This window comes from Camarhynchus parvulus, chromosome 13, assembly GCF_901933205.1.
Source record: "Camarhynchus parvulus chromosome 13, STF_HiC, whole genome shotgun sequence".
NCBI classification, from domain to species: Eukaryota; Metazoa; Chordata; class Aves; order Passeriformes; family Thraupidae; genus Camarhynchus; species Camarhynchus parvulus.
The window spans coordinates 13725267-13749119 of record NC_044583.1 but is presented as its reverse complement, the minus strand read 5'-3'; the positions used below and the strand labels follow the sequence as shown (position 1 = coordinate 13749119).

Sequence of the window (23853 nt, the reverse complement as noted above, 5' to 3'; positions counted from 1 at the left end):
CCCTTGCTGGACTGTGTGGTTCAGGATCCATGCTCAGTAGTCACTTCTGGTTTTAAGATGCAAACCACACTCTTGGCCAAACCAAAGCCTGTGTCTGTCTAGGCTCTGGAAGGCCTGGGGATATCTTGTCTGTCTGGAAGTACCAGCCTCTGCCCTCTCCTTCTCCCCAGGCATATGGCAAGTGTTTATGGTGAGAGGATTCCTGTTAATGCTTTCTTGGGGAAAATCCAGCCTTCTCTCTTATCAGGACTCTCTTGGCTGTGCTGAGCACGCAGTGCCATGATTACACATCAAACTCAGAGATTTCACTCAGCTGAAACAGCAGAAGAGAAAAGGATGGCCGCTCATCTTTCCCCTGAGCAAGGGAGAGAAGAGAGAGGAAGAACATTAATGTCAGCTGGAGAGGAATGGCAAGGTTAGCAAGGAAAACCTTGGGAAGAAACTGAGTATTAACAAAAATACAATCTATTCTTATAGAGAAAATGCCACTGGAAGAACCAACTTCCTTCTGTGCAATGTTTCTTTTCTATTACCAGTGAATTTGGCTTGGTGGACACTAAGTACCTTGTAATGGCTTGGCTGTCATTTTTACCACCCTTAGAACTCAGCCCCACAGATCCACAGCTTTCTTAGCAAGGAAACTGTGGAATTAACTTGAGTTAGGTGCACTACATGGGCTTCTCGGTGAAGTCAAATAAAAGGCAGAGAGTCCAGAGTTTGCTTGCTAGTGCAGATGAAAGCTACAGTGCTTCACCTCCAGGATTTTATCTTCCGTTAGCATGTGGAGTGCACAAGTCTCTCTCCTCCTTAAAGCCAAGGAGAAGGGAGTTATTTTCTTTGGGAAATAGGGCTCTCCAGTACAATACTCACCATCCTCCAGCAGTGGCTCATCACCTCATAAATTGCCTTGGAGGCCAGCTTGGGTTTGTAGAGCCGAAATCCTGCGTTGATTTCTTCCACCACTTCTGCATTGGTGCGATTCTCATAGGGGATTTTACCCTCACTGAAGACCTCCCACATCAGCACTCCTAAAGCAACCAAACAGGAAAAAAAAAAAACACAAAGAGGCAAATAAAATCCTCAGCAGGGCCACTTTCCACCTGCTCTTCTCTGCAGCTCAGCATTGGTGCCAGTTACTTGGAAAAGCATTTTCACTTGGATTCTCAGTAGAGAGCTGAAAAACCAGGCCCTAACACAGCTATACAGTTTGAGGGTGCCAGTCAGGATCTCTGGTGCTCTCTGAAGCCTCTCTCTGTTGAGTCTGTGAAGGGCATGAGCACCCAGCTCCTGCTGTGCGGCTCATAGCCCACCCCAGGAGGGCACAGCTCCAGCCACAGCTTCAGCCAGCAAAGGGCAAGAGAAGCACAGAATTCACAGGCACAGACTAGCAAAGGTTATAATCCTGCATTATTTACTGCTGGCCCCAGGGCTGAGTGGCACCCCATTGACTGTGAGCTGTGCACAGCACACTGCCCCATTCACTGTGTGGGCTGGAGAGGGGCCAGGCCCATGAGTGTGCCAGATGCACAGCCCAGGGGACAGCCTTTGTTATGGCTTTGGGCAAAAACACACAGCAGTGCCCTTATCTGTGAGGGTCCAGAAGGGAGACCAAAGAATGGACACAAATGGTCAAACAATGCATTGTGGAGCAGGAAATGAGGTGAGAAGTGTGAGCGGTGAAATAACATTTTCAGATCAGCATAAAGCAAATGGAGTCAGCAGAGCAAATCTGGGAGGGCAGTGGGTTTGAGTGAGGCATCAGTGCCCCCAGACTGACATGCAGAGAGATGGAGTGCCTAAATGTCTTCCCTCTCCTCTCCACTCCTCTCCTCTGTCAGTGACTCTGTTTTTCTTGGACACTCCTGCTATGTCAGCATGAAACAGAGTTCATTATTTGGTATTATATATTGTTTCAGATGTATAATACAATAAATTGGCAATATTTTAAGAGTTCTGAAGTATCTAGGTAGTGTGATTTTTTTTCCTTTCTTTCACTGGAATGATTTAGGCTTGCTTTTCTATGCCATTATTCAGGCTATACACCCTTGGAGTCCAGAGGATGCAGTGTTGAGGAGAGTTTACTTGAGGACTGAGCCCCTGTTTTTCCCAGCTGGGGCTGTTGAATTTTCTCCATTTTGACAAGATTTCCTTACCGAACGACCAAACGTCAGATTTGGTGCTGTAGTTGCTGTAGGAGAAAACCTCTGGAGCAGACCACTTGACTGGAAACTTGGTGCCTGTGGAGCTGGTGTACTGATCATCCAGGACAATCCTGGAAGAGGAAAAGAAGGGGGAATGCTGAGTTCCCCATCCTGTGACAGCCCCAAGGGACCATGCACAGCCCCGGTGCTTTACCTCGACATCCCAAAGTCGGACACTTTGACCACGTGGGATTCCCCCACCAGGCAGTTCCTGGCAGCCTGCAAGAGAAAAAGGTGCAAAGGCATCAGGTCAGAGCTAAAACCCTGTCACAGCCACTCAGGGGCTTTTATCCTGGAAGAGCAGATCATGCTTTAAAAAAGGAGCATCAAAGTGACACTGTGCCATGCAAAGAGGACAAAACCCTGAGCTTCTCATGCTTTCTGTACATTCTGCAGCATGATCCTGTTGCCAGAAAAGCTGTTCAAGCATCACTCTGACAGGCCCTTGTTGCCCAGAAAGGGTGGAACAAGACCCTAAAATAGCCACAGCTACTCACAGTCATTGCATGCCTAATGAAACTGCAGTAGTGACTGATGGAGCTTGACTGAAAACCCCTTAATTAAAACTATTTTATCATCAATGCATGTTTATACACGATTTATGCTAGAACAGGTCTTTTTGTCATCTTCACTGATTTTAGACATGAAGACACTCTTTGGGGAGCCAAAGAGTCCGCTCAGGAAAAAAAGACAAATGTTATGGCTTGTTTCTTCTTTCCCAAAACCAGTTAAAGGGAATAGATTGATCAGTGATCAGTGCTCCAAGGCTTGTTTGGATTTTTTTTCCCCTAAAGTATTTGTGCTGCTTTTGCAGTGATGGCAGACACAGGATCCCCTATAAACAGACAGGCAGGAGAAGTGTGGAAAGCTGAAATTAAGGAAGAAATCAGAGGAAAAAGCCCCTCTGGAGCAAAGAAAGTGTCCACATGGGACCGACATACCAGGTCTCTGTGGATGACAGAGTTTTGTTCCAGATAAGCCATTCCTTCACACACATCCAGGCACATGCCCAGCAGGGTTTCCTTGGAGAAGCTGCCCCGCTGGCTCCTCAGGTAGTCGGACAAGCAGCCGTTCTCCATGAACTCAAACACCAGGCAGATGGGAGCATCCTCAAAGCACACACCATAAAGCTGCACTAGCTTGGGGTGAGACAGCTTCCTGTGGGGCAGGGAGGGAAGGTGAGGAAAAGGCTGAAATAGGCTCAGTGCCTGCTATCCTCATAGCAAGTGTGTTATATACAGCAGTTTATGTCACAGTGCTGCTCCCAGCTCACTGCAAAGGCCAGTTTTGCTGATGTGCAGACCAAGGACTAAATATCATCCCATTTTAATGGTAGTGGTCAGCAAAACATTTTTCTGCACGGAAAACCATCCAATCAAACAAAAATAAAATCAATTTCTTTCTGTCTTGTGGGGAGGGAAATGCAAAAAAATACAAAAAAGTCAATAAAAGCAAAGACAAATATATCTAATTGTGCAAAGCAAAACATTTTACAGGTAAGGCTTTTCAATGAAACTGCCCTTAAGTTTCAAGAGATCTTTTCTGAGAAAAACCACTTTGCTTTCCAAAATACACCATCAATTATCCTTCCTTCCTGAATAGCAGAGATCTGGAAGAACATTCTGGATATTGATAGACTTGGAAGCACAGTAATTCACCTGCACTTTGAATTGCCTTCCTTTGTATCCACCAGAGCTCACCAGTCTATTTGCTATTAAGATACATAGCAGATAATCCAAATTTGAATTCCCTACTCAGATTCCTGACTTTTGCTCAGTGTTATGAATCCCTCAGGGTGTGATTGTTGTGGTGAATCTACCACTTACATCAAGACTTTGGCTTCTTCGATGAAATCCTCCTCAGACATTGCTCCTTCTCGGATGGTCTTTATGGCTACTTTGGTCTTGTCCAGCAGGTAGCCAAGGTAGACCACCCCAAACTGACCACTGCCAATCTCCTGCACACGGGTGAGCTCAGAGGCATTAATGACCAATTTTCCTGTTGGTTGCAAGGGAGAAAGAGTAAGGACTGAACAGTAGAATGGCGAACAAAAAGTTTTTGTGGGTTAAACACTGAGGCAGGACTCCAAGTGAGACTTTTTGGCTCTCCCTCAAATTGCCTGTCTGACCTCTGATAGCTCATTTGACTAGTCCATGCTGCAGGTCATGTTCAAGGGTAGGAACAACAACATCCCCTTCCTCCCTCCTTTGTCTTGCCTATCCAGTTCTTCAGGGAGGATTGTTTTTACCATGCTTATGTGCAGTACCCAGCACAACATGGGGCTTTAGTTGCTTTGAAGCCTCCAAGAATTACAATAAAGATGATACCGGCAAAATTCTATTGACAACAATATTCAAATGAAGGCAACTTTCAGGAGGGACTCAGCTTTCATCAATTTACTCTATGCTCCCATTTCCATCCCCTTTGTTCAGCATTCATTTTGGTGTTTAATGTTGACTTCAGTGAGACCCTGGGGTTCTCATCACCTCCCTCAAGGCACTGCACAATCAGTTCAGTCCTTTATCAACGGCCATGACAAATATGACAAGCTGGTGAGCAGAGACCTGAAGAAAGCCATTTATTGTGGCTGCAACCACACAAACATTCCTCAGTATCCATGGGGATGTGCAGGATCACCCAGCCAGCCAGGCAGGAGTGTGACTCCCATGCAGTGATGGCAGAACCTTACCGTAGCTGAGCCCTGCGGTGATGGGGGCCTGTTTCCTCCAGGAGGAGACCGCGTATCGCAGCCGCGTCACGAGACCTGGGGACATGGGGACAGTTCCTGTTACTGCACAGCCATGGCAGCCTGGCTGACACCACCCCAGAGGGCAGCTTGGATTCTGGAAGCAGATTTACTGCACTGAGTTCTCAGCTCCACTTGAGGGCAGCTGAACCTCTGTGCAGGCTCTGGTTTCCTGCCTGAGAGAAGGAAGCCAGTTCTGGGCGCTTTCAGGTTATTTCCCATTTTCACATCCAGAGCCTTGAGTCTCTGTAAACTCTGATGAATTTCCAAATGATACTTGGCATTTATGGAGTATTTTTGAAGCCCACTGTTTGCCTTGGTACTCCTGGACTGTAGGGATGGGAGTCACCATGTCTGGTTATGGATACGGGCCATGTCCTTGGCTTTGTGTCAAATCAAGACCCAGGGATGGATGACCTCAAGAAGGCCCTGCAGTGTAATTCCAGCAGATAGCTTGGCCTGGCAGAGGAGATACATCCCCAGGGCTCTCTATAATATGTCATTATGATATCTGTGTTGGCCATGGTCAGCCTTAGAAGGACAACCAGAGTGAGGATGTAATACTGGAAGTTGGCCTGAAATGCCCATTTCAGAATAAGTGGGAGAAAAAGTGAAGCCACTTAACACTTCATTGTAAGGACAGAAGTCTTGGGAGCCCTCCTTCATTCAAAACAGTCACCTGGCAAACCAGCAACATGTCTTTTCAGCTTCTCTCACCTGCTGCATTGTGCTGGTGGTAGTTGATGAGGTCAGGGATGGAGTCAAACACGTGCTTTTCTGCCAGGTAGTATCTCTTGGGAAAGTCAGTCGTCTCATTGATGTGATAATGCTTTATAACAGGATTGTTGTCCGTGCTGAAAAAGAGGAAGTTTTCTTTGAGAGAAAATAGCTTGCAGCAAAAAGACAGGGATTTGGGGTATAAACAGAAACAAGTGAGCAGAGAACCTTCCCCCAGAAAGAATGGGGGAAGCAAGGAGTGAGTTGCAGTTGCTAATGAACTCTGGATACTTGTATGTTCTCCCTCTCACTTGCAGAAGGTCTCATCTTGAGGGGAAGACTGAGGTTTCCTGATAAGAGAAGGTTGTGTACCAAGTTTCTCTGCCTCTTCTTTGTGAAACACAACTTTCTGCCCCATCACTGAAACCCCTTCACTTGCCCTGCACTACCCACGTCTGGTGAGTCCAGCACACAGCCCACGTCGATCCCACTGACACTTCGGTTCAGGGGACAGTGCCATCAGAATGACAACCCCAGTGACATCCAAAGGACTATTTATGGGCACTATTTAGATTCAGGGAGAAGTGGAGCCTTTAATACACTTTGGGACTGCCAGCTGACTCTCCTGCCTTTTTTGGAAGTGTTTTCCCTCTATCATTTTCATGAGCCTTCTGCTCTCTCGTTATGATGCCAAAACAACTACACAGAGATTACACACTCATAGAAGCCATTTCATTGATGTAATTGATGTGAAAAGCTGCTGAGCTCAGCTGTACCTCAATGCTTTGGTGAAAACAGAGACTGTGTACATGCCAGGCTGCCTCGAATCTCTCACCATGAAGGCCCCTTCTCTACCCTGGAACAGGAGCAAAGGAAAGAAAGCTGGTTAGACAGATAATGGAAAAAAAAAAAAAGTAGGCTGGGGGCAAAGCTGTGCTTATTTCAGCCCTGTCATGAAGATGTGCTAAACATATAGGAAAATAAAGAGCCATCACCCCACTGACAGAGCCTGGTGTGTTCCATGCACAGCTCTGGTGGCTGCCAGGGCCTGCAGGTCTCTCTTGGGTGTTGGGTGCTTTTACCTCAGCTTCCTCTCAGAGCTCTCAGAGGAAATGACACTTAGGCACTTGTGCTGAGTATATGTGGGTGTGCCTCTTTGTCCAAATCTCTCCTCTGGAAATTCTGAATCCAGTGACTGCCCTCAGCCCTATCTGACAGAACACATGTTCAATGAAATGTGTGGCCATGTGGAAAGGCAAACCCCTGTGAGTGCTCCCCGTGGAGTGAGCAGCCACAGAACAAATCCCAGTTTATCCAGAACCAGAGAATCCACATGGGAGTGTAGGAATGATAATTTACCAATGTACCCCGAATTGGAAAACCTCAGACACAGTCCTGCCCTTTCAGAGGTACACCAGTCATCCAGTATCTGAACATAAATGGGTAAGAAAACAATCCTCCTGCAGTCTGGCACTCACAGAACAATTTTTCTTTTTGACTTTTCACTCTAATTGTTTTCCACTCATCTGAATGCTATAATGCCTCATGGGGCATGATCCCACTGGCCCAGATAGATCAGATGGCAAAGGAGATTTAACATCACAGTTTGGCTGGAATGTGCTGTACTGACCTATATATTGGTAATAAACCCCACATTTTTCTTCTGTTTGCAGATAAAGAAGATTTTCATCTGGTATCCCAAGTGCCTGATTTTTTTCATTCTCTCCTCCTTTTCTTTAGGTTTCCTCCATTTCATGTCTTCTACCCCCCCACAACACTTGATGCAGAGCAAATCCACCAAGTGCACCCTGCCTGGGCCTCCTTCCCTAGAGCTTTGATCAGCTCCAGCTGAACACAGAGGCTGAGCTGCTCCTGCATCCCCAGGTATGAGCTGCTGGCTGTGCAGCTCTGCCCAGGTGGGATCAGCCTGCTGAGCTGTGAACTTCCAGGGCTGACCCTTCAGTGTCTGCACAACATCTGCACCGCACAATATCTGGCACAGGAAGGCTCTGAGAAAGTCTCTCTGCTGCTGTAGAAGCATTTAATCACACACAGTGAGGGCTTCAGGACTGGAGGTGGGCAGGTTTTGGAGGCAGCATCCTGCCCAAGTTACTCTGAGCTCTATTCTTGCCCTTCCGTTCCCAGCTGACACCAAGCCTGGCCAAAGATCACTCACAAACCTGGTCACATTTCTGGGGGGAGCTGTGAGGCTTGCAAGGCTTTGAACCAAAAGTCTCTGCAGCCACATGGGGGTAGTTACCACAGAAAAGTTGTACTGGTAGGACTGAAAGAAAAAATAAGACCGCTAAACCATGTGTGGACTTTTTCTCTAGTACTTTGTACAAGAATTTTTAAAACAGCACAAAAGTGCTGCTTTTTCCATAAAATACTACTGTTCCAGGAAGGAACATTTTATTTGTGTTTATTAACAGGGCCACCTGTTAATGTAAGAGCTGATTTAAAAATTAAGGTTGTGTTTGTGTGGAAAATTTGAACAAGAAGCTTATTCTTTGTATTTTCAGTACAGTCTTCACTGGAAAACTCTGGCTCAACTGAAAATTAAAGATGTGTGCTTACATGCACACACACAATTAAAAAACCAAAACCCACAGCCATACTTTTGGCTTTCACCCAAAATACTTCAGCACAAGATTGGTTAGATTTTCAGAGAGCTACTGGCATCCACAGGCCTCCTGCAGAGACAGAAAAGATGAGCTAAAATCACAGTTTTCAGCTGGCACAGTGCTCTGAAGCAGTGTTTTCCTCCAGTCACAGTTACTGAGTGTGTTTGGATGGCACAGCTCCATCCATGCTCAGCTAATGTGGGGATAAGGGGGGTGTGCTGGAGGTCCTTTATCTCATATCACACACTAAGGACACAAACAGAGCAGGAACCCAGGGTTCATCCCTCTTACACACAGCAGTCCTTGCAGGCTTCGTTTGTCATTAATTAATTATTATTTCCCATCCACCCCATAGACAACACTGCTTTACCTCATCCCTGAGCAGTGTTTCTGCCTTGCTTCTGCTGATGTTCTTATTGTACCACCTGAAAACATCAAAAGACTCCAAGTCAGCGTTTCTAGGCCAGGAAAGTTTCTCCTGAGAAGCTTCTGAATGGAGCATCCCCAGGGTGGAATGTCAGGTGGGCTGGGGGCATCTGAGGCTTGTAGCTTCACATCCAGGGTACAAGAAAAACACAGGCACAACTTACTCATAAACTTGCAGATTCTCAGGTGATTTTTCCACCAGGTAGCTGCTTGGCACGTAGCCTTCGTGCCTGTTGAGAGGCAAGACAAGTGTGAGTGTGCTGACAGACAGGATTTTCTCTGCATCTGTAGGAGTCAGCCTTGAAAGCTTTGCCTGCTCATTGCATGATGAAAGTGCTGGTGGGGATGTATTGAGTGTATCAGAAAACAACTGATTGTGCCTCTAAACCTGGAGAATTTCACAATTTTCCCCCCCCGTGTATCACTGCAAATTTCAGTCTGAATTGTTTATTGCTGTAAAATTAGCTTTCAGATCCTTTTCTTCAGCTGCCTGAAGCAATAGCAAATGGAAGACGGTTACCATAAATAACCTTCCATCACTTTTTCCCTGTAAATAAGAGGATGCTTTGCAAAAGCTGAACAAGAGGGAATAAACATGTATGTTAATGGAAGAACAAACTGGAATTAGAAAGGATTTGCACATTGGCTGTTGAAAAGGAACTTACCCATTCTTATCTTGAATCAGCCACCAATGTTCCTCAGAGCTGTCAATCACATAATATTCCTCATTATATTGTAATGTCAGCTCCTGTGGGTTCTGGGCTTCATAGTCATATATGGCTATGACCACTGCTTCCCTTGGGTCCAGCAACAATTTCTGCACAAATTAGGCAAAAGGCTCATCACATTCACATTCATATTAATATTCATCTTCATAAAAATCAGTGGCATGCTCTCTAAAGTGGTATTTTCCTGGCACTATTGTCCCCTGGGTTTAAAAGCCTCAAAGCACCCCAGACCATTTTGTGGAGTGTGGTGGCAGCAAGAGAATATTTGGCATTTTCAAACAATAAATTTCATATAAAAATTTCAGTTGCACAGAAAACACCCAGGGAATGTTATCACAGGTGAAATTCTAGGTCACTGCACTGTGGTGAACATTAATAAGGACATATTCCCCACTGGCAGTTAATCACTCAGGGCAGGACACTAAGGACAGCATCACTGCACTCACCCAGTTATCTTCAGGAGTGGGAGGAAGAGGCTTCTTTGAGGCTGAAAAGAAATCAAGAAAGATAATTTGAAGTAGGTGAGGACAAAACCAAGGGAGAAACCACCAATGCAATGAATTGATACAGGTGATACAACCCCACTGAACAGCGAGCTTTGGACTTTGAGAACAAGACCTGCCAACTCCACAGTGAGTCTCAGCAGGGCTTGGAAACTGGGGTACAGATTAGTTAAGGCATCAAGGTAAAAAATACAAGGTAAATGTTTCTTTGGTGAAGAATGATTGACCGCTTGTGTTCATTTTCAGGAGACACAGTAAAGATTATGCTTGGCCATTGAAACCACAGAGGAAATATGATTTTGTTTGGTTTGGTTAAAATGCACTCTTGAACGCATTTATCTCAAGAAAGTTGTTATGGCTTACTGACTGACCACAGCTGATCAAGTTCTTAGTTCTCCATCTCATTCCAAAACTCCAAGCATCACACAGAGGAAAATGTGAGTTCAAAAGAAGAGAATTCCACATACAGTAAAAGATAAGCCAGAACATCCCAAGAAGCCAGGAACATGTCTCTTTATGGAAATCTATCATAATATTTTTTTATGTTCTGTACAAAAGAGATTCAATCCTCTACTATTGCTAGGAATAAATATTTTCCATGTCAGGATGGTCTTAACAAGTCCCTTACCATTTTTGGTGGGGTCATACACCACACAGCCAGCTGCCATCTTCTCTGTCTGAGCACAGCATCTCCACTTGCCATCCAACCAAAAGTCTGGATGACACTTTGAAGCCAAACTGTTGTTGTACCTGATTTCTGAAAAATTTTAGGGGAAGAAAAAGAAGGGGGGACATGAATTTATTTGCATCCACATTAATTCTAGAAGTCGTCTAGAACTAAATGGAAATAATCTGCTCTTTGAAGAATTGTCCAAAGGAGGGGACAGTCTACAAATGTTGAATGAGAAGAGGTGATAAAGTGGAAGCTTGGAGTAGGGGAATAACTGATTGCAAGAGTCAGTGCATGAACTTCACAATATCTCCATCAGGCACAATGTTTTCAGGGGGAACAATACAGCAGCAGTTCTGTAAAACAGAAGAAAGCTGTGACAGAAGCCTAGTGCAGTTTTTATGTAACTAATTGACACCTTCCTCACATCAAGCGCTCTGCTTGTCTCTGCCCCCAGTGTTGGTTTCTGCACATGTGAGTGAACCACAGCACGATTCAGGAGGTGAACAGGAAATGAAAGCTACCCACAAAAATGTTCCTTAATAATCATGATTCTCTAACAAGGTTGTCACCTAACAAAAAAAAATCTATTAATAAGAGCTGAAAAATTTTCTGTGTAGAAAAGGTTATTTTAAAAAGTTAGCCATAGGAAAATCCTCATCTCTTCCTGAAGAAGAAACCTCAAATTACCATCGTTTATTAAGAGTTTATTCTAGAAAAACACAAATTACAGAATCCCAGAATGGGTCAGGCTGGAAGGGACCACAGTGGGTCAACTGGTCCAGACCCCCTGCTCAAGCAGTGTCATCCCAGAGCATGTGGTACAGATGGTTCTGGAATATCCCCAGCCAGGGAGACCTCACACCCTTCCTGGGCATCATTTCTGCCCATTGCCTCTTGTCCCATTGCTTGGCATCACCAAACAGAGCTGGTCCATCCTTTGGCACCTCCCTGCAGACACTGACAGAAATTAAGGTCCCCAAACAAACCATCCAAAATTCCCATGTCTGCTGAAAACACACCCACCAGATTTACAAGCATTTCAATTTTATAACCCACTACCTGGGTTGTAAACACTTTGACTGCTGAGATTGGAGACATTGACCCCTCCTGCTCATTTTCTCTGCATTATTTGTCACAAAGCTGGTAAGACATAAGCCACAGTTGGGTGGGCAGAGAGGTTTTTACCTTCCTTCAGCGTCAGGACCCATCTCTGCCGGCTCTCGCGGTTGGGGGCAAACACGTAGAGGATGTAGCTGTCATGGACAATCTGGAGAGGGGGTAGAGAAAGGAGCCAGCCATGAGAAGCAATCCCAGATGCACTGGTCACAAGGGAGTCACCCAAGGGAAGAGGCAGCAGCCCTGTTACCAACAAGCTACGTGCCAAATGATGATGTGGGGAAGTGGAGTAGCTGGGGCTGCTCAGAGGCAGCTCTTAACCTCTGTCTTGGGTTGGAAATGGGTGTGTGTGTTCTATTCCTATCTGATGGGGCAGTTATCTTCTCTTCATTGGGCAGTTTTCTTTATCTCTTTCACAACCCATCCTCCTGCCAGGAGATCTCTTCTGTCCTTGGCCAGTGAGTGTCACTGCATGGCTGATAAAATTCCATCACCCCATTGGGAGATGCTCTGCCCAGAGGGCGGAGCCAAGCATTCCTACCTGGATACAATCCGAGGTTTGGAACACCACAGCCTGCCTTTCCCACTGGATTCCCAGAGGAGCAGCCTTTTCCCACTGGATTCTGAGGAAGACCAGGCCCATCTCCAGCACCCCTGAACCTTCAGAGTAAAACTCCACCCTTCTACAGGATCCCTGCTCCACCAGAACCACAGCTGGCACTGCAGGAGGGCTGAGCCACCATGGGATGGGACAGCGCCACCCCCCTGACACACAGGGTGTCAGGTCATGTTCTGACTCTAACAGTGTTGTTTTGTATTACTGCATTTTTTTATTTTATTTTTTTCTTCCCTAATAAAGAACTGTTATTCCTGCTCCCATACCTTTGCCTGAGGGCCCCCTTAATTTGAAAATTTTAACGATTCAGAGGGAGGGTTTTACATTTTCCATTTCAGGGGAGGCTCCTGCCTTCCTTAGCAGACACCTGTCTTTTCAAACCTAGACAACCTCACTGACTTTTGATTGTTTAAATTGGAGTAGAGGTTCTGATCAAGAATCCAATGCTGGGTTCATTAATGACTGCACTGTGAAGGAAATGCTACTGAAATACAAAATTAAGTGATGTCTCTCTCAGTATGGTCAACAGACTCACCTGGAAAGGGTATTTGTACTGACAGGGAATGATGATGTCGCTTCTCACAATTTCCACACATTTAATCCTGGAAAGTTCCACTGAACCCTTCAAAGTCCTTTTTTTCTAAAAGACAGGAAAGCACTTGGTTGAGACTAATGATTGTGGATTAAGTGAATAATTAGACCAGACTCTTGTGTCCGTGGGAGATTTAGTTTTAATAGAGCAGAAGCAAATTAACTGATTATGTAAGACATAAAAAAATTTAAAGAATAATTCTTATATTGGGCATCTCTATATGTATTCCCATACATATAAATATATGCACATACAAATATTTCAACTCAGCACATGGATTTTAGAGAACCAGTCAAAACCTCTATTTGAAATTCAGCTTTTACTTTTTTTATTCCAACAAAATGAAATCCCTTTTTAACCAAAAAATGAACTATTTTCATTTAATTTTCTGTTTACTAACAGTTCTGTTTCATACTGAAAAGATATAAACCAATAAACATTTTATTAAAAAAAAGTTTGGGTACTGAGAATTTCAAAACTGTTCATTTCATCCAAAAAGTACATTTTTACTGTATCTGCCTCCCCAAAAACTACAACATTTCTCTATTTTTGTTTCGTCTGGCTTTTCAGCTAAGAAAAAAAACCCAGGGAATTTTGAAATAAATATTATCATAAAAAACTTGCCAACAAAGCTGTTTCTCTGGCATCCTCTGCTGTGCTTCCATTCACCAGGTGTTTGGGTATATCAGGTACCCAAATAACAGAATGGGCAGTGGGGAAAGAGTAAAAAGAGCAGGCATTCATGGATCCCAGCTGCCTTGGTGTACCCTATTCCCTATGGAATCCTCACCCCATGGCCAGTGGCACTCAGCTTTTGCAAGAGAGGGGTGAGGGCAGCTGGTGGAAGTGGAGCTGAGGCTCAGCCTCTGGTTCTTCTGCAGGATCCACTACACGAGGTTGCTCTTCAGAGAGAGCTGGTTTCCTGTTTTGATTCATTTTCAGTAGGGATTAAGCACTCGCTGTCTCCCCCCCTCAGCTTTGGGACAGCGTGACGGAAACCAGTGAGGTTTGAGAGCACCAAAACACTGCAAAGCTTCTGTTTTCCAAACACTGCCAGCAGGAGAGAGCCTGAACTTCAGCTGCTGCCTTGTACCTGCCACAGGTTATCACTCACTCAGCAAGACTTTGGCAACCTTCTGACCCTCCCTTGGGCCCCAGCTCTTTGTGTTTTACACCCTCCAGATCCCTCTTGTCCCTTTTTCCCTCTGTCACCACCGCCCTGCAGCTCTGCCCCCTGGCAGCAGCCATCCCCACCACTGTGCCAGCCCCACTGCTGCTCCCCTGCCCCTTTCAGAGTTAAATTCAGCCTAAACCAGGGCAGCAGCTCCTGCCTCTGGAGATGGGGGGAGGTTTGCCACAGAGCACTGTCAAACAGCCTCAGAACAGAGAGGCCCTGAGGCTCCCCAAGCCTCATTCTTGCATGACTGGCTGGGTGTTTTGCCTCTGTATAACTGGACTTGAGGCAAAAGAGGAAAATTATGACAGTGTGGTGTCACACTGCTCCTGCTGGCCTTGGCTGGTGCATTTGTGGTTTGTATTTGTATTTCCTTGCAGTTTAACCAGTGTCTCTGGATTTACTGCCAGGACTGTCTCCTGTAGACATCTGCCTGTGTAGCTCTCTGGGGTGTGGGATTCTCCTAAATCAATAGACCCAAGGCTATAAAGCACCCCTAAATGTAAATGCCAATTAACTCTCAAGAGTGCTGGCAAGCCTTAGAAGGCCTTACTACACCCCATTTTCACCATTTATTTCCTTTCATTCTTATCTAGTCACTTCTTTCAGACTTGGCTTCTTCCTCTGTCTGTTCTTCAAAACCTCCTCTATCATTTGTTCTACCCCAGAGAATTTTACCCTTTTGATGAGGCACAAAGCCATTTATATCCTATAAAAACCTTCAATTTTGTTAGTGCTGAACCCTCCTTCATCTCCTTCCTTTGAAGTCCCGGGGTTTACCCACATGCATTCCTCCCCTGAGGCTTTAGCAAGCGATGCTGTGCCAGGCACAGGCTCTGCTCTTTCCCTGCACACTGGTTATTGTTGATGCTTTTCTGGACTCTGCTGAAAGACAGGGTCCAGCCTTCTCAAGGAGCTTTGTGCAGCTGCCCTGCAGCTCTCATGACCCACTGTGTTCCTTTTAATTACACAATTCAGTGATGGAAGCTCCTCATAATCTCATGTTGCAGCACATTGGTGTGCGTCTCACAGCCAGAGCATTGCTCAGCAGATCCCCAGCTGAGGGGACCCTGCTGATAGAAAGCAATTACAGTCCTCTAGCAGGACAAACAACTGGAATTACCACTCACAAACCAGGCATTACCCAGAAACTGGGCTGGAAACTAAACATATCCCCACTTTTGTGATGTTTGACCACACTTTAATCCAACAAAAGCAACAGGGCCATTTGGAAGGAAGGGGAGAGAAAAAGCTTCTTAAAAATGGCCTCTGAAAAACCTCAGAGACTTGTTCCTAAAAGGGTGAGAGAAAACATGCTGACAGATCTCCATTTGTTGTTTCCAGTCTGTCCAGAGTATAATTGGGTAGATGTTTCAGCTGGCTGGTCAGTAAAACCATCAGTGGTCCTGCTGTGAGCCATGTGTGGAAAGAACCAGGGCAGGCAGCTGTGCCATGGGGAAAAGCACACGTGCTGCAGATCAGCCCATCCTGATTTCTTTCTTTTGGTCCAAGATTTGCAATATATCCATTCTGGGAACAGCTCAGGAGCCAGGTGCATCACAAGTCCAGTGCATTGATCTCTTCATCTTTGGTACTCCCCCTCCTCTTGCCACATGACTCCAGCAGCTCTTTCACTGATTAATCCTTTGGTTTGTCTCTGCTGCATAAACCAGATGACTCTGGTGGTCCCTGATTGCTTTAGATGCTGGGATAATTGACCATGGGACAATGGACACAGCCCTACCCTGCAACACAAGGAGGCATCTCTTTGTGCCTGCCTGAGGAATGAGCTGCCTGGCATCTCTCATGTGCTAAACCCAACCACCAGCACTGCTGCTCACCCAAACCAATGAATCACTTCTCTCCAGCTCAGGGGCAGGGATGTGGAGCTCATGGTGAGAGGGCAGGGAGCCATCAGTGGCTGCTGCAGGTGACACAGGTCTGCTTGTGATCACACTTCCTGACCATGGCCCTGCACCCTCAGGCTGCACAAAGCTCTGAGATCCTGTAAGATACGGGGCTGAAAGGCACTGCAGGGAGTGCTTGGGCTGAAGGTCCCTTGGTGGTACAGGTTTTGCTGAGCCCCACTGTGTTTATCACAGGGCTCTGGCAAAAGGTGTCGCCACCAGGGCTGGGAGCAGAGGGAAGGGAGAGGAGAGGCAGGGGAGGGCAGAGCCTCATCTCAAGGAGCAGAGGAGGAGACCAAAGCCAGCATTTCTTGGCAGGAAGGCAGCACCCTGTGCTGCATAAAGCTGCCTTGGTTCAAAAGTTGCGTAACAACTTGTGTCTTCTTTCTTTTGTTCTGCTGAGGGGAAAACCAAGCCATCAAAGGTTCATGTAGCCCCAGGCTCCTCAGCAGCAGTCCCTGCTGAGGGCTGTCCATGCTGCAGCTTGGCTTTCCTTGCCCAGTGGTGTTTGTGTTCACCTTCTGCCTCCCCATCTCCTGTGCATCCCCTCCTGTGCGAGGCTGGCAGTGCCTCCTTGGCAGGAGGGCAGGGGAAAACTGATTTATAGCAGGGGTGGAGCAAGGTAGGAAATTCCAGTCCTCAGCAAGCTCGACCACAAAAACATTTCCATCAATGAAAGCATTTCATGACCTTCTCTGTACCATCAGGGTTTGGGGTTTTTGTAAGAATCTGTGCCAAAGTTCATTCCCTGTTTTCACTCACCGTCTTGACTAAAAAGAGCAGTACTTAATTGGTGATTAAGTAGATGCAGGATCTTTGCTTTGACCCTGTGTCACCTGTTCCCTGTCTCTCTGCTCTAGCTGGGCTCAGTGTTCATCCTGAACAGAGGCAGCAGCTGATTTGGAGGGTTGTGGAACTGCCCATGGCAGAGCTCAGCTGCCTTGGTCAGCTTCAGCCTTTTCAATGAGTGACATGTTCCTGCCTTTCAGAGTTTTCTTCAGGCCTTGCTGAGCTTCTAAAAGAATTTGGAAAGGAATTTCTTGGTGTAGAAATAGCAACTAGAAGCTTATGAGATTGTCACTGGAAAAAGATGGAATTATTTTTAATGGTAGCCCTCCTGCTAGAGTATTTTTCCACCAACCAAAATACCTGAGCTTGAACTTGAACCTCCTTGGACACTGTGTTGATACAATTACTTTCTATCTTTTATCATATTCCTTATCTGTGGAATGTGCTGTATTTCTCATTAATAGTTAGGATATTAAGAACTGTTGAAAACTGGATTCATAGCAACTTTGCCTGGACACTATCTTCATTTGGTATTTTGTGAGTTTTCTCACATTAGGAACACTGATAGTTTTGGAGTTTATAGGAAATAAAACAATGTAAATAATTTTGAATTTGAATCCAAAAACTAAATTGAAGAAATTGATTTTTAGAAGAAAGTTGAAACGGATTTTGCATTTTCTGTCATACTAACTGTTCTGAAGGAAAATTGGAGAGGAGTGATAATTGATAACACTGGGATTTTCTGCAGAACCTTGGTTGTTGTGTTATATTTTAATATCTCCAATGTATTTTGCTATATTTGATAATTAAATCCCTTAATGTGTCTGCTTGTCTTACCTGTCTATCATGACTATTTCGTCCTTCAGTTTGAACTAAAAGAATAAATACATTTTTTTTACTGCTATTTTCACATCTAAAGAACATGAAGGTGTTTTAGGGGTGGGAACACCCTGGATGCAGAGTACACAGAATTGTGTTAAATAACAAAACCATCTGCAACTGGTGCTTGAGATGCCTCCATTCAACTATTTAATATCCTTACACAATCCTATAGACCTGATCCAGCCTTGTATTCCCACCAAATCCAATTCCAAAATTCACTTTGGCTCAAGTCTTGTCCAAGATGGTTATCAGGGTGCCCATCTCTACAACAGCACAAGTGGCTGGACACGAAAATCAATGCCATCATCAAGAAACAGAAGGGAAAAAAAAAAGGAAAAAAAAAAAAAAGGAAGATTCTTGGCTTTCAAATGAGCTTTCTAATATGATGGAAATAAGCCTTTTATGTTACATAAAAGCACATGGAACAACTCCTGAATACTATATTAGCTTCTTCAAAGCTGTTCTTGACTCCAGCAAAGACTGGGAGCAGTGGATTGCAGTGAATGAAGGATTCAATGGAAGAAAAGAAGCTAAATTAAATCAACTACATGACATCACTTTTTCATGAAAAAAAAAAAAATCTAAGCTTTAAGGCCAAAATTAAAAATCAACCAGAAAGGATGAAAGAGTATAGAGCAATGGGCAGGCATTGCAATAAAATAAGTTACAACGTTGATTACAATATAAAGCAAAGTCAAAGGCACTGGGAGCAGAAAATGACCACAATAGAGAAGTCTAATAAAAGATAACTTTTAGGAAGCCTCATATTTATTGTTATATATTCAAATTAGGAGGTGTTCCTTCCTTCTTAAAGATATAAAAGAAAACATGGGTTGAAGATTTTGCTACGTCCTCAATGTTCTCTGACAGAAGAAAGATTTGAGCTTTGTAATTTAAACAAAATGGAAGTCCGACATTTGCTGCAAAAACATTGCTCAGAAGGAATTAAAAATATTTATTCAAAAACTAAATACTAATAAATACACAGAAAAGGACCTAGTAGGAACAAAACTGGGCAAGAACAGAAAGGGCAAGTAGAAAATTATTATAATCATATTCTGGAAGGTAAAATTAGTTATTCCAGCAAAAAAGGAGCTATTTTTATTACCAGACTTTACCACATGTTTGTGTAGTTAGAAAGGCCACAGACACCAGACACAGAGAACCTGCATTTTGCTCAAGGCAATCCTGTCTAGACAATATCACCACCCTGAAACAGAATGCTGCTGCAGGAGTCATGAGTGAGAACAGTAACAGACAGGAACTTTGCAAATATTCAGAAAAATATTGAGTAGGATGGTCTGGAACAGGTTGATGAAAGATATGGAATCTCTGTCCTTGGCTTTGAAGCAGTGGCCAGTCAATGCTACAGTCAACCTGTCCTGGTGTTGGTGACAGTCCTGCTCTGAGTGTTGATCTTATCCTGGCAAAAAAGAATTTAAGAAGTGCTCTCCAACCAGCATTACCATGATTCTGTGATTTCACAACAGAAACTAGAAACATTGTGATGAACAATATCAACTTCATCCTCCAATAACATAATAATATAATTTGGATTATTCAAAATTCCTGTTAAGTTTTCAGAGATGTACTATACATTAAGGCACAGATTGGTACTTCATCTTATTTAGGATTGTATTGATTTTATTGCATAAAATGGGTGATGCAGGCAGATGCCAAGCCTGACTTCTTTGTGGGTGATATGTGTATTATTAATAAATTAGTTGGAGATATGCATCAGAAAACAAGTGGTATTGCAAATTCTGGCAAGCACACAGTCCTAGTTAATAAATACATGGCAGGTTATGAAGAATGACATATCTAGTCAGATGTATTTATTTGGAAGGTTGTCTTTAAAACCATAATTAAATTCCATTTAGGTGAGGACTGCAGCTTCATGACTGTTAAGGGGGAATGTCCCTGTAGCCTTTTGGCTAAGTTGTTCAGAATATACAAATCAATGAGAAATGGCTTGAATGGCCACTCTAGCTAACAAGACAACCAGAACAGAGATCTTCAGAAGAAAAGTTTCAGTCTGTTTACATTAGAGTCTTGGGGAAAAAACCAAGCTGGATTCTGTTTAGAATAATCAAGGTGAGAGGGACTGGATTGAGGAGCAAAGCACTGCTTTTTGTCCCATGGGTAGCTGGACTGCTGCAAGCAATCCAACGGGTAGATAATGCTACAGAGCAGCTGGAGCATTTCTGGGATGCTGATAAAAGTCTTTTCAGCCAAGTTTATTCATTTGTTCTCATGTAACAAGAGACTGAAAGCAGATTTCAAGGCCCACTGAAGTGCCATCTTTGCCATCTTTGTCTGTGAGTATCAAAGATGTGAATGAAAGAGCCCAGGACAAGGCTGAGTCATTCTGAGTGACCTCCTGAGCATCTGACCAGTGTAGGAAGAATTGTACTGATGGAAATGAAAAAAGAACTTGGCCTTTTCTGGGTGAGCCTTTCATTGCTGCCTTTATCAGCTGGACTATTAATAGCCACCAAGTGCATAAAGATATAAAATTTCAAAATATTTATGTGCCTGAAGGATTTATCAAGGACCATAAGCTGTTGGGTGGAGGGGGTATAGATAACTCACCAGTTCAAGTGCTTTTGCTGCATCTAAGTAAGAATGTTTGAAACTCTGTCCCAGACACCTCCCCAAAGGGATTCACTTCTCTGCTGCTTTTGCAGAGCAGCAAGCATACCAGCACCCTGAGAGTATCACAGTGTCTGAATTATCCATTATTGTAGTGAGGATCAAACTCATTGAAACAGTTAAAATTATTACTCCCATGTGCTTGTTTACTCACATGTACAGTAGCTACAAAATCAGACCCTGAAACAAATAATTTTTGCCTTTGGAATTGATTTGCATGTTATAATAAAGGCAGTTCTGATGTCTTTTAGCAGAGATGGGGGCTGAATACATGTGCCTGTTATCAGGGCTTTGCTTTATGTTAAGACAGCCCTGCATTGTGCACTGCATAATGAATTCCAGAAAACACAGTTTCTTATTGTTGTCAGTTATTGGGGGCTCATTCTCCTAATAAGACATGTAAATATCTTTCATTAACATTAAGGGCCACTGTGTGCTTGGCCCTGAGGAGAACAGTGCTCTCTGTCAGCTGTGGCAGAAAGATGAAAATTACAATGAAAATGCCATTACAGTTACTGCAAAAAAAACCCTGCCTTTATGTCAGTTGTCTTGACAGCTTTGGGTATCATTTGCAGAAATATCCCTGTAGTCTTTTAGACTGCTTATTTCCTTGTTTTGGACTGATAAAAAAAATTAATGTTGTTTTATACCTTTGATTTAAAAATGCAGAGAAAGGATGTTAAACCTTGTTAAATACAGGCAGACTGTATAAACCAGGGCTTAATGCATAAGTGTGTACTTTAAGCCATCCAACTGAAATCAGTGGGACTTGTCAAACTTTTAAGCAGTTCAGTAGTTGTTTTACATGACTTAATGCACAGGCTGTTGTTAGTGACTGACCAGGGACTGGAGAGATGGGAACTATAGAGTACAAAACTCTGAGTACAGGAATCCACCAGACAGGTTGGTGAGGGGTTCTTAAAGACACCAATTGAAAACCCGTGGTGAAAACATCCCCAGAGATCTCCCTTGAAAAATCCATGCTTTAAAAGCTCAGATATGTGCTGGGCCCTTCCACATCACTCCATAGCACCTGAGGATGCTCCCCATCCCTGCAGCCAGCTTTCAGCAGTGTCCCTAAACCTCCAGAGCAGGGCCACATGCAAACTGCCCCCCTGGCAATGGTGACAGCCTGCTCTGACCCCTGCCAGCCCAGAAATTATCTGAGAGGGTCCTGGTGGAGCAGAGCAAAGCAGTGCCAGGGACTGCACCAGACAATGAGCGCCAGATCATTGAGTTCAACTCCTGCACGTGGTGCCTGGTCCTGGTGCACTCCTGGGAATGGCACAGCCCATGTGCTGGGCAGGGATCATTGGAATCCGCCCTCCACTGGCTGTGAACTCAAATGCTGTGGGCTCCCTCCATTCTGAGCACAAAACAAGATGGTTCTTGCATGGGCTGCCCTCAGCCTTCCTCTCCAGAGCAGCAGTGGCCTGACCAAGCAGAGGTCTCAGCAGCATGCTCTAATTTTGATTACTGAAGAGGCAAATGATTGGTTCTGGGAGTGTTTCACAGGACAAATCCTTCTCTCTCTATTTTGTGACAAATTCTTTTCATATAACAGCCTGATTTTGAGAGAGAAGAACCTGTTTGTGTGAGAAGAAAAATCAGCATTTCATGGAACATCAGCCCTGTGGTTACAAATATACCACCACGCCTCGAATGTGCACAAGGTTCTAAAGTTGCATGTGTGTTTACCTACATATGACTACACATATATAATATGTGTATTTTAAAATATATCATATATAAGATAAAGTGGATAATACATCAAACCCTCATCTCACCTAAATGACCTTTTGGAAGACTCAGAGGGAAAATTTCCACGAACACAGAGTGTGTGAAGTCTATGCCCCACTGAAAGTCACCAAGTCAGATTTTCCAAACTATTTTCAGTCCCTAAAGATGCTGACAAGACACCTACTGCAAAAGTATCTAGTCAGAGTTACGTTCAGTTCATGTTAAGTGCACCAAGACTCAGTAAGCATCAAAGAAAACCAGTAGCAAACATTTCTCTAAACACCTACACCTACAGCAAAATCGTTTCGATGCTTTTCAAAATTTAGCCCCGAATAATTAAGTGGAATAATTATAATGGAATTTAAAATCTTACAAAAATGACATTTGAAAATAGTTTGGAGACCAGACAAACCACAACAGTCACAGTATGCAGCAATGAATGGTGTCCTGTTTAAAATGGAGGTGAGAAAAACATGGACTAGGAAGTATAAGGAAGAAAAACATTTCATTGGGCATATTTGAGAGAAATGACATGCAGGTGAAAATGACTGTTAACCTTTAAACCTTTCAACCTTTAAAGCTGGTTTGTAACCCCAAATAGGTTGTGATAAAATATGAGGGCACATCGTGTTTTTGTTTTATTGTTGGATTCTGTTTCTACTTAATTTTCTGCAACTGAGCAAGATCAGATGGTCTGAAGTTGCCAGTGCAGGATCCAAGGCAGCACAGTTCTTCTCTGCCTACAGGAACTGTGCCTAAACATAATGGATTAACAGCACGTTCAGGGACTGCTGGAAAACAAGCAAGATTATTTACAACTGTAACGAGGCTCTGCAAACATCCAGCTAAATAGAAGGGAATAATTCTCACTTCACTAGAGCACTAAACACAATGGGGTGCACAGATTGACTTCTAATTTTCTTCATATTTAGCAAATCAGCAAAATGCAAACTTGGGGAAACAAAGCCTGGCCTGAGCCTGGATCTCATCATCACAGCCCATCTGAAGCTAGCTCTAAAGACCACACGTTACATGTGGCAGCTGAATTTATTTTAAAATGCTAGATGGATCTCCTACCAGCCATCAGCCTGATGCCCCAAAGAAAAGAATGAGAGTGAAGATCTGTGGATTATATTTTCACAGTTACAATCAGGGTACACTTGTGACCTTCACAATACGCCTCTCTAGATCATCCCTGTCCACATGTGAGGTGCCAGGCACAGGCTCACACAGCTCTTACACACAGCCCTTGCCAAATTCCTACAATAAAACTAGATCCTTCCTATAAATTTGTAGTCTTCTTCCTCCATTCACACCAAATGCCTGCTGATCAGAAGCTCTAAATGACCCATTTGACCAATTTTCAGTGCATGATGCTGTAGCAAGGATCAGAAAAGTTAACAAAACCTAACAAATATCACCCTTCCCTCCATTAGCACCCTTCCCTCCATTAAACAGATTTCATCCTTGCTCCCATTGCTCGGAGAGAGAAAACAACTGACGTACCCCGTGGCGATGCTCATAGTAAGCCAGCTTGGATTTGGTCAGGACAAAGAAGCGCACTTTAAAGTTGGAGGGTGAAGTCCTTCTCTTCTGCTGGGATTTCTTGATCAGCAGTTCCTGCAGGAGCACACAGTTATTCATGGCTGAGCCAAGAATGTTTGTCTCCCAGGACATGGGAACTCTGTGCTGTGTGCTCCGTCAAAGAAAGAAACACGAGAAAGAAGGCAGTTAATTAAAAAAAAAAAGTGTTCAAGAGGCAGCATA

The 23853-nt window shown here is 44.0% G+C and overlaps 1 protein-coding gene across 2 annotated transcripts; it reads right to left on the bottom strand.

Annotated features, from left to right (window-relative positions):
- Window positions 1-283: 283 nt before the first annotated feature.
- ITK (IL2 inducible T cell kinase) lies at window positions 284-23763 on the bottom strand. Of its 2 annotated transcripts, none has more exons than XM_030957350.1 (17): window positions 23593-23763; window positions 12886-12990; window positions 11804-11885; window positions 10574-10702; window positions 9889-9929; window positions 9380-9531; window positions 8879-8944; window positions 8659-8713; window positions 6441-6520; window positions 5665-5801; window positions 4891-4965; window positions 4028-4199; window positions 3143-3359; window positions 2356-2420; window positions 2154-2272; window positions 871-1028; window positions 284-355 (listed from the first exon to the last, which is right to left on the bottom strand). In XM_030957350.1, exons 1-17 carry the CDS (start codon window positions 23761-23763, stop codon window positions 284-286), a joined length of 1896 nt encoding a protein of 631 aa, XP_030813210.1. The 2 variants fall into 2 exon arrangements, with proteins under 2 accessions (XP_030813210.1, XP_030813211.1); XM_030957351.1 differs by having other exon boundaries at window positions 9880-9929; window positions 23593-23730.
- Between the last annotated feature and the right edge of the window lie 90 nt (window positions 23764-23853).